This window comes from Phragmites australis, chromosome 8, assembly GCF_958298935.1.
Source record: "Phragmites australis chromosome 8, lpPhrAust1.1, whole genome shotgun sequence".
Taxonomy (NCBI): Eukaryota; Viridiplantae; Streptophyta; class Magnoliopsida; order Poales; family Poaceae; genus Phragmites; species Phragmites australis.
The window spans coordinates 24319919-24330353 of NC_084928.1; the positions used below are offsets into that span (position 1 = coordinate 24319919).

At 43.6% G+C, this 10435-nt stretch overlaps 1 protein-coding gene across 1 annotated transcript; it reads right to left on the reverse strand.

The window, feature by feature from the left end:
* Positions 1–4097: 4097 nt before the first annotated feature.
* On the reverse strand, positions 4098–5329 carry LOC133925894 (peroxidase P7-like). Its single transcript, XM_062371636.1, has 2 exons — positions 5064–5329; positions 4098–4974 (listed from the first exon to the last, which is right to left on the reverse strand). Exons 1-2 carry the CDS (start codon positions 5289–5291, stop codon positions 4216–4218), a joined length of 987 nt encoding a protein of 328 aa, XP_062227620.1. The 5' UTR covers positions 5292–5329; the 3' UTR covers positions 4098–4215.
* Positions 5330–10435: the final 5106 nt, after the last annotated feature.

Below are 10435 nucleotides of genomic sequence, written 5' to 3' on the forward strand. Positions count from 1 at the left end.
CCTTCACCGGGAGGCGAGGGCTGCCCAGCATGCGCCCGGGAGAAGAAGGCTTCAGCGCCCTTCGAAGGGATGACCCAGATCGACACAGTGGGCCCGACTACGGTCGTCCTGTGTACTGCTGTAATTATGCGATCATGCTCATTTGTACCATAATGCCCCCAGATATTCCGGGAATGTAGCAGGTTAGGGGGTAAGATATGTAAACGGAACCCGTGGTCGTCGGGTACAGGCTATAAATAGAGCCACAGTGTAACCGGAAGGGGTAATCGAAACTGTTTCGCCTCCAGCACGTGTCACTTTGAGGAACCTTCAATATCTCCGCATTCGAAGGCCCACCTTGTCCGGGACTTCGATCCCAACAATAGACATACCACAACCACTCCAATTATCATTACATTTGTACCAGTTATCCACAGGAATATTCCTTTCAACAATAAGGAATATCCTAAAATATTCCTAGGGTATTACAACCATTTCCCACCTATGGTGCCCTATGCAACCTAATCCTGACATGTCTCTTCAAGGGACCACAACGAGCCCTCTGTTGGGGCTGCTAGCGGTCTCCCTCCGACTACCTCTTGGTCGGGTTTTGGCTAACCCATTGGCTCCTTCCCAGGAGTCTTCTCTTTACAGCTGAGTTTCCTTGTGATGTCGCCTTCTGTCCTCAAGGCTTCATCGTACCCTTTGTCCTTCAGCTCTTGTCATGTCCCTTCGTCCTTCAATCCTTACCTTCGGGCTTCATTTCTTTCACTATCGCTTCCGCCCTTCGTTCCATATGTTCAGCTTCACCAATGGACTGACGGAAGGACCTGTGTTCCCCACATAGCTCTTGGATTTGCTAGTTGGCCTTGTCCACTTGATTCTTGTATTGCACAGTGTTTCCTTCATGAGTTCCTGCTCCATGGTCCTCTAGGGCGTGCGGTGGAACCTGGTGATGCTCTGGGACATCCGACGTAGCTATCCGTCCCTCCTGGGTGCCCTGAGTGATCACCCGAGACGCCCCTGTTCCGACTTTGATAGCCATACCGACCCGAGGTATATTGACCCCAGGGGCCTCGATCAAAGCCCTGGCTCCCTCAGTCACCATGGCTCCTCCTAGCTGCAAGGGTGCCTCGAGTCTCCATCAGCATCTGCAGATCCTTGTGCTTTTATTCTAGTCTTTGGTGGCATGAGATCACCACATGGTCATGGGTTTGATCCCCACAGACGACGCTAAATGTTGGGGTCGTAATCACAACACACTAAATAATACTCGTAATTGTAACTATAATAATTGTTCATCTCTTTGTTACATCGGGTAAATAGAGATATTTATAGACATACGTCAACCATTCCTATTATCATTACATTTGTACCAGTTATCCACAGGAATATTCCTTTTAACAATAAGGAATATCCTGGAATATTCCTAGGGTATTACAATCATTTCCCACCTATGGTGCCCTATGCAACCTAATACTGACACGTGTCCTGAAGGGACGACAACGATCCCTCTGTTGGGGCTGCTAGCGGTCTCCCTCTAGCTACCTCTTTGTCGGGTTTTGGCTAACTCATTGGCTCCTTCCCAGGAGTCTTCGCTTTACCGCTGAGTTTCCTTGTGACATCTCCCTATATCCTCAAGGATTCATCGTACCCTTTGTCCTTCAGGTCTCGTCGCGTCCCTTCGTCATTTAATCCTTACCTTCGGGCTTCATTTCTTTCACTATGGCTTCCGCTGTTCGTTCCACATGTTCGGGCTTCGCCCTCTTGGCTTTGTTGTACCCTCTCGAGCTTAACTCCTACAGAGCATAAGGGAAAACATTTCTATGTTGACGTTAGCCTTATTACTTTGCCTTTATGATTGATTGTTGTCATCGAAGTCAACGAACAGGGACCGATGTGGTATCATTCCCCCAACAATTACAAATTGAATAGCAAATGTACAACATGGGCAAAGAAACACATAGAAGAACGAAATAATTTGATAACAAAAATTAATTTTGGACAACTTTTTAATTTACGTAAATGGCATTACACATGTATTAACTGAAGCCAACACGATTCGATTGCATTTGCCATCATATCATCAATAGTTGACCATACTGAAGTGGAGCCTCACCTCCATTGGCATCCACGGTGGCGGAGGTATGTTCCCCATCTTCACCATCACCGTGGAAAAGTCCCTCGCAACAGCCTCGCCGTCCGTAGATTAGATTATATATGTGATTTTAGTGATTAATGAAAACATAATTAATTGGACTAACATCTTTGTCAAGAATATATGTTAGTAGGTCCCATAGATGTAATACATGAAGAAGACACTAGAGCATTTTTCAGGAGAAAGGAAATTTGAGTTGAAACCAGATTGTACACACCAGAGTGCTTTACCTCAGAAGAGATAAATGATGATCTCACCGGATAGTCCCTATCATGGTTACCCCATATGAAAAGACTCTAACATCTCCGACGGAGAGGTGGCTTCTGTCCTCCAAAGAAAAGGCATCATTCGCTCCGGAATCTCCATCAAAGGGAAATCTCGCGAAAGAGACCGGTAAAATATTAAGTACCCATCAGTTGGATTTCTTACCTACACTAGATGTTCCTGAGAAATATGAGAATGGCAAGCCATTTATGCCATTGTTTTCAACTCCAAGAAGATCCATGGGAGATGAGGAGATTCCACAAATGATACATGAGGGAATGTCGCGCAGGGTTCTTCATAATAACTGCTTCTATCTCCGCTAACATTTTCCTAAGCGCAGGCTCCTATCTCATGGTGGATTTTAAGGACATGCACGCTTCGTTCCGCCGTAGTATTTTAGCTCTATAAGTTGTGTTTTCATTTCAGACACGGATGATCGAACCTACCCACACCTCTATCAAAGACGAAGATACTCAAAACGTCCAACGTGATATGTGCCGGTTCATCATGCATGAAGTCATCCACAAGAGTGGAAGATTCTTTGATCTCAGGGGTGAATTGGCTAGCCATCCGAGGCTTTGTGAGTGGGAGATGAAAAAATACTTGTGTTGAATATTTGGCTTGTAATGTAAAAATATTGTAATTGTCAATAATTTTGTATTTATGTTGAATATTAGACTTGTGTTGATTCAAATGTTATTGAAATTTGTTATTTGGAATTTGCCTTGAAAATGTATTGAAATCTAGAGAGAATAAAATATATGATCCCTATATCGCCCGCCTATGTAAATCTACCTATCTACAGGTGGTTACTTAAGAGAACCGCCTGTGAAAAGCTATTTTCATAGACGGTTCATTTAAGAAATTGCCTGTGATAATTAATTTACACAGACGGTTACTTAAGAGAACCGTCTGTGTAAACAGATTATCACAGACAGTTTCTTAAGTGAACCATCTGTGATAATAAGTTTTCACAGGCGGTCTCTTTTGCGCATGTGGAAATCATCCATTTTCATAGGCCTTTGATCGCAGGTGGGTTGGCTAAACGCCTGTGCAAATGAGTTATGACCTACCTCTAAAAATAGTTTTGTAGTAGTGAAGCTTGTTGACCCTTCGATTTGGTGTGGAGCAGCGGCAAGAAGATTATACGGTGACACGGATGCCCTTGTCTTGGTGACTAAAGCTACGAAGTGAAGACAACGTACAAGTGACCGGAAAAGAGGTTAGTGGTGAGACCTCGTTTTAGTGGCTTGGTGGCTCATCGAGCTTGAGGCCTTATCTTTGTGACTTCGTAACTTAAGAACCGTGATCGGAAAAGACTTAGCGACCAGGCGCATATCCTCTGTGGGGATCTAACGTGTATTAGACGTGACTTATGTGCCACTAATACCACAGGATAAAAATTACTTGTGTGCTCTCTCTACGTTATTTATGTTTCCGTATTTACCCACTTGCAATTTACCTTCGTAGAGTAGGTTACAATCCTTTTAAACTATAGAGTAGATATATTGGATACATCTAGAGTACATTTAAATAAAAATTGATATAGATTTATCTCACAAAGTTTTTGAAACCAAATAATTTTAAACATCCTAATTCATTGCTCAGCATCACCGTCCCTCGCACCAACGCCGATCCTGACCCCGCAACATAACAAATTAAATAACAAATGTACAATATGGGCAAACAAACATATAGAGGTACGAAATAATTCGATTACAATATATTTTTGACAACTTTTTAATTTAGTTAAATGGAGTTACACATGTGTTAATTGAAGCCAACACGATTCGATTGCATTTGCCATCGTATCATCAATAGTTGACCATACTGCAGTGGAGCCTCACCTCCACCGGCATCCACGGCGGCGGGGGTATGTTCCCCATCTTCACCATCGCCCTGGCAAAGTCCCTCGCAAAAGCCTCGCCGTCCGTGCTGTACATCTCCACAAGATGGTCCAACGGCCCGCCGCAGCCGTAGAGCGCCTGGTCAGAAGTGAGGAGGCCCCGGCGCGCGACCAGGTCCTTGTAGTAGGCGTTGTCGAACCTCATCGGGGTCAGCTCGTCGAACGGCGCCTTGGCGTCGTCACCGGCCTGGCACGTCTGCCTGCGGAGCTCCGCGAACCTGGGGTCAACGTCAGCGCCGCCCTCGCCATTGTAGCTGTAGACGCGGTCCCTGTAGTTGATGCACTGCGCCATGCCGACGGTGTGCGCGCCGGAGAGCGCTGCCATGTCCCGCGCGTCGAGGCCGTATTTTCCGAACGTGTCGATGAGCGCGGTGACGGTGTCGTTCGGTCTGGGGAGGCCGTAATCGGCGGCGTCCTTGTCGGCTTTGCGCGAGTCCTTGCGGCCGAGCGGCACGTTCCAGTTCGGCCCCCCGAGCAGGGCAACGGCGTCGCGAGATGCGAGGGCGAGGATGTCCGCACAGGAGACGGTGGCTGGGCAGGCGTGCTCGAGGTGGGACTTGATCTCGTCGATCACATCGAAGCCGCGGAGGGAGTCGACGTTGGGCGTCGCGTCCTTCTCGCTTTCGAAGAAGGGCGAGCTGTCCAGGAGGACGGAGCCGTCACACCCCTGTCGTGTCATTCGCGAACAACAAAATTAACGTGTAATTCATAATTTGAAGGACTAGGTAATGGAAAAAATGGGTGCAGATTACTTACGTTGACAAAGCAATCGTGGAAGAAGAGGCGAAGCACGGCGGGGGCCATTGCCTGATCGGCGGCGACCTTCGACGCCAGCACGGACTGCACGATGTCCTGCACGCTGGGACAGGTCTTGTCGTAGTAACTGACCGAAAGATGGTCACCGTGTGCGGTGCACGCGAGAAGCGCAAAGAGGATCAGCGGTGCAAGTGCAGGCAGCGATGAAGAGCTCCAGGAGGGCAGCATGGCTGTCGACTTGCCGAATGCTGACACACCGGCGCCGCTGATAGCAAGGAACACGGTGTAGTGAAGCAACGGGTGATCGGAAACAGGCAAGGGCGCGCGATGAGTTGCAGTGGATCGATGAGTTTGATGAAACATGGAACGGAAGCATGCTTATATATAGCTAGCTTGTGCCGTTGTGTGTGTGCGTGTGCGCGAGCGCTGCTGGCTTCCCCGGCCGCATTCGTACGCGTACCTGCCGCTTCTATGCGCGTGCACGCGCGATCGAATCGTGGTACTGTTGTTGACATGGTCTCTGGTCTGCATGCATTGCTTGCTCGTGCTTCTTGGCGGAAACGCTGACGATGTCACAAGGAAGACAGGAAGGAAGGATTAATTGGGCAAACTAGCTATTAAAAAGTTCAAGTGGGGGTGTACTTTAAAAATCTTGGGACCGTACATTTGCTTGATCGAGATCAACTAGGTCTCCAATCATTACTATACAAATAATTTATATAGGCGATTCAGAAATCCTGTGTCAGATATTTTTTTCGAACCGTATGTGGAAAAGAGTTTGTATAAATCAGATTTGTACAGATAATTTTTTAACCGTCTTTACAAATTATTAGTACAGACGATTTTAAATTGTAACCGTCTGTAATAAATTTTTGATATTTCGTTATTTTGTTATTTTCTAGTTTTTGATAGTTTGTTATTGCTTTTTTATAAATTTTTAACTTCTTAGCACACTAAAAACCATAAAAGCGTATCTCAACCATTTTCTTAGCTTTTCATTCATTTTCTCATAATCCACCTTTTCAGCTTTTCAAAAATCAGCTCAAGCTAGATTGTTTGGTTCGGCTTCTAACTTCTGAGAAGTAGAAGCTCAGAAAAGCTGAACCAAATAGACCCTAGGTCTCCAATCACTCAAAGTGAAATGCTCCTTCTGGTTATAAATATTAGTTATTTTAGATAAAATATGGTCTTCGATGCATAGTTTTGATTACTATTTTTTATTAGAAATATATTTATAAAATTCATTAAATTTGTGATGATGTGAAAGTATTTTTCAAGATAAATCTATGCATATAATTTTAAGATTTCTAAATTAAATATTTCAAAAGCTATTATTAATTAAAGTTTTAAAAGTTTGATCGGACTTTTTTTAAAACAACATGTATTGATGGCTGGTGGGAGTAACCAGTTTGCCACAACTTGTAGTGTCCAGCCACCCAACAATACACAGAAAATATGCAGGTGCTTATGTACTTTAGTCAATCTTTTACCTTAACTTTGGATATAATGACTACATGAAAAGCATATAACAGGAAATCATATAAATAGATTTCATTTTTTTTCCAGTAAATGATATAACAGGCAAGGCTCTATAAATTTTCAAGCAACACTAGCTACGTTTACGTACTAACGCGCCAAAGCACGTGTGAGAATTAACTAGCGGACATTTTATTAGTTTTAGCTTACAATCTTGGTCAACTTATGATATAGGTCAATGACTGTGATTTCCACTTATTAATCCTTTCAATAATAGTCTAAAGTCAGTGGGAACTTCAGCATGGCTCATCTTATTGTCATATATAGACTGGATTAGTTGGACAACTAATATATTTTAAATGATGTCTATGTAGGTCCCATATGTTCATGTTTTGACCACTTATGAATTCTCATTGTGAATTCGTTGATTCATGCACACACATGAATGCCAACTTTGGCACGCACTGGGTCTCATGATTAGGGTTGTATTCACACGTAACATGCAAGAGTGACGGTTTGTGCTCGAATTTATTTTATAACACCTATTGTTCAATTGGCATAATACACCAGTTCCACATTTTGTTTTCCAAAAAATGTATACTCCATTACCAATTGACAATGGTGTGCATTTTCAACCTTTAGTGCCAAACAATATGCAGACATGCACAATACAAGAAATCTATAGTTTCTCTGGTGTTTGCAACGTTCCCCATGGCATACGACAAAAAATATATATATGGTTCTTTTCCAGCAGCCAGCAACGTTCCCCATAGCATATAGAAACCTATAGAATGGAAGACCTTGTATATATGTTCATTGAACATCCCTCCTAGTAAGATGTTAACAGATACCTTCGTGAATACAAAACAAACTAAAAATTCACTAGCCTCAGTCGTACAATAATATTCACAACTTTAACATATTTTAAACGTTGTCATTCTTAAATATTTACACGAACAGCCAAAACTATCCTAATTTATACCTATTTTTTATAAGCAGTCACACATTACAAATACTTACTAATAAAATTGTAGTCAATCGCCTAGTATAAAAATGATCAGTAATCATCAAAATATAAATGCAATTGATAGGAAAAATTGTGCACAACTAGCAACAACAAAATTTATGCAACAAATCTAAAGAACAACTACAAAAAATAAAAGAAGTACGTATTGCAATGGATAAAAATGTCTATTACAAAGCAACTAACATTTTCATTTCTTACTCAAGTGAACAGCTTGAAAAATGTTACAACAAAACACTTCAACTCCCAGAACAAACAAAAACGCGTACCATGACAAAAGAAAAGTACATGTTCCTACCGCTAAAATGTGTATTTTAGGGGCCAAAAATATTAATTTCAACGAATATGTATAATTTAGGGCAACAAATTGTTGGTAATATGCCCTAGAGGCGATCGAGTTTGCGGAATGGATCTGCTAATGGGCTTTAATGTTGATTAAAGGACCATTAGGGTTTAGAGTCATAATGGGCTTTAATGTTGATTAAAGGCCCATTAGCGTGCTCTATATAAGAATAGGCAGGGGCCAAGGCGCATAGTGTTCTTCAGAAACCCTAGCCGCCTCCTATTCCCGAACTCCCTTCGAAACCCTAGCCGGGCGCGCGGTGCTAGCACACCGGCGCACGGCGATTCCATCCTTGTACGTGTGGATACCGTGGAGGCGCTGCTACTATTGCGGTGCTGATCTGCTCGGGAGTACTCGGGACGTACCCGCGAGTACTCGGAAGGTGCTCGGGACGTGCTCGGGACGAGGTTGGCGATCGACTACTTGACGCGCACGACGTTGGATTGGTCTGCTCCAACTCTTCTTCTGCTGCACTGCTCGTCAAGTGGTAACGATTCATGATCCCCTACTCGCATGGCTTCCTGGTTGAATGCGGTAGAGAAAATTTATTTTGTGCTAGCGTAGCCTACCCGCAACCCTTCACAAATATCACGAGAAAGCTAATGCAAAAATAAAACAGTAACTCAGGTGTCGGGGGTTAATCCCTGACAGTGATTCCGGGGTGTATCAGACAACAGGTGCATGATCAATATTCTGGGGAATGTGCCTATGCTAATCTAAGAACACCAGAGTTTATCCAGGTTCAGGCCCCCCTTAGGGTAATAGCCCTACATTTTGTGCATTCTTCACATTGAGTATGGTTTCTTCTTTGTGTTTTTTGGCCTTCTCTCCCAAGGCGGACCCCCTTCCCCTTATAGCCCAGGAGGAAAGGAGTCTTATACGTGAGCCCATCAAATATTCCCATGCCTACCTAGACGGCCAATGTAGGTTATCATTACATAATACGTTTGCATTGTGCTTGCCCTGGAGCACTGCAATGCCTATCCCATCCATCGGACACATCTTCGCTTGTCACTCTCGGGTCATCCGGCCTGCACAGTCCCATCACCGGTTTCCCATGCGCGCCTGTCACGCCCCCTGTTGCTTCTACGAGCTCGTACCACAGCAATTAATGTTGAGGACGAGACATGGTATCCCTACGCCGACCATGCTGCCTTAGCCGGGGTGAACTGCCTGGAGTAGGAAAATGACGTGAGTAGCAATATTAAATAAGATTTGACTGGCTTAGAAGGGTACCTGCCCCACGACCAGTAAGAGCTAGTCGCGGGAAATCTAGCGAAGTTCAGTGTCGTGGTCGTGCTAGCGTTGACTGGTCGCGCGGTGGGCTTGGGCCGGAGAACAAAAGCGGATAATGGAAAAACCGGCCGTTGCGGGCCGCCCTGATGAGAGACCCCTATATTCTTTATATCGACAGTAGCCCCTAAGCTCCCTCACGGATATGGTGATCTGAGCTATTTTTATAAGGACGTGGTCGGATCTGGTCGTACCACTTGGGTCCTGGGTGAACAAGAGCTTTGCCCATGGAGTGGTCGGCGATACGGTCCACCACCATGCCTGGCTTAGGAACGCTGACGATGTCACAAGGAAGACAGAGGAAGGATTAATTGGGCAAACTAGCTATTAAAAATTTCAAGCGGGGGTGTACTTTAATAATCTTTAACATGTTCTAAACGTTGTCATGTTGGTTGTATGCAAATTCTTAAAAATTTACACAAACAGCCAAAACTGTCCTAATTTCTACCAATTTTATGTAAGCAGTCACACATTACAAATACTTACTAATAAAATTGTAGTCAATCGCCTAGTATAAAAAACGATCACTAATCATCAAAATAGAAATGCAATTGATAGGAAAAATTGTGCACAACAAGCAACAACAAAATTTATACAACAAATCTAAAGAACAACTACAACAAATAAAAGAAATACATATTGCAAAGGATAAAAATGTGTATTACAAAACAACTAACATTTTCATTTCTTACTCAAGTGAACAGCTTGAAAAATGTCAAAACAAAACACTTCAACTCCCAGAACAAACAAAAATGCGTACCATGACGAAAGAAAAGTAGATGTTCCTTCTGCTAAAATGTGTATTTAGGGGCCAAAAATATCAATTTTAACAAATATGTATAATTTAGGGCAACAAATATCATGAGCTAGCTGATGCAAAAATAAAACAATAACTCAGGTGTCAGGGGTTAATCCCTAATAGTGATTTCGGGTGTATCAGACGACAGATGCGTGATCTGTATTCTGGGGGATGTGCTTGTGCTAATCTAAGAACACCAGAGTTTAACCAAGTTCAAGCCCCCCTTGGTGTAATAGCCCTATATCCTATGTACTCTTCTCATTGAGTATGGTTTCTTCTTTGTGTTTTTGGCCTTCTCTCCTAAGGCAGACTCCCTTCCACTTATAGCCTAGGAGGAAAGGAGTCTTACATCTGAGCCCATCAAATAGTCCCATGCCTACCTAGACGGCCAATGTAGGTTACCATTATAAGATACGTATGCATTGTGTTTGCCCTGG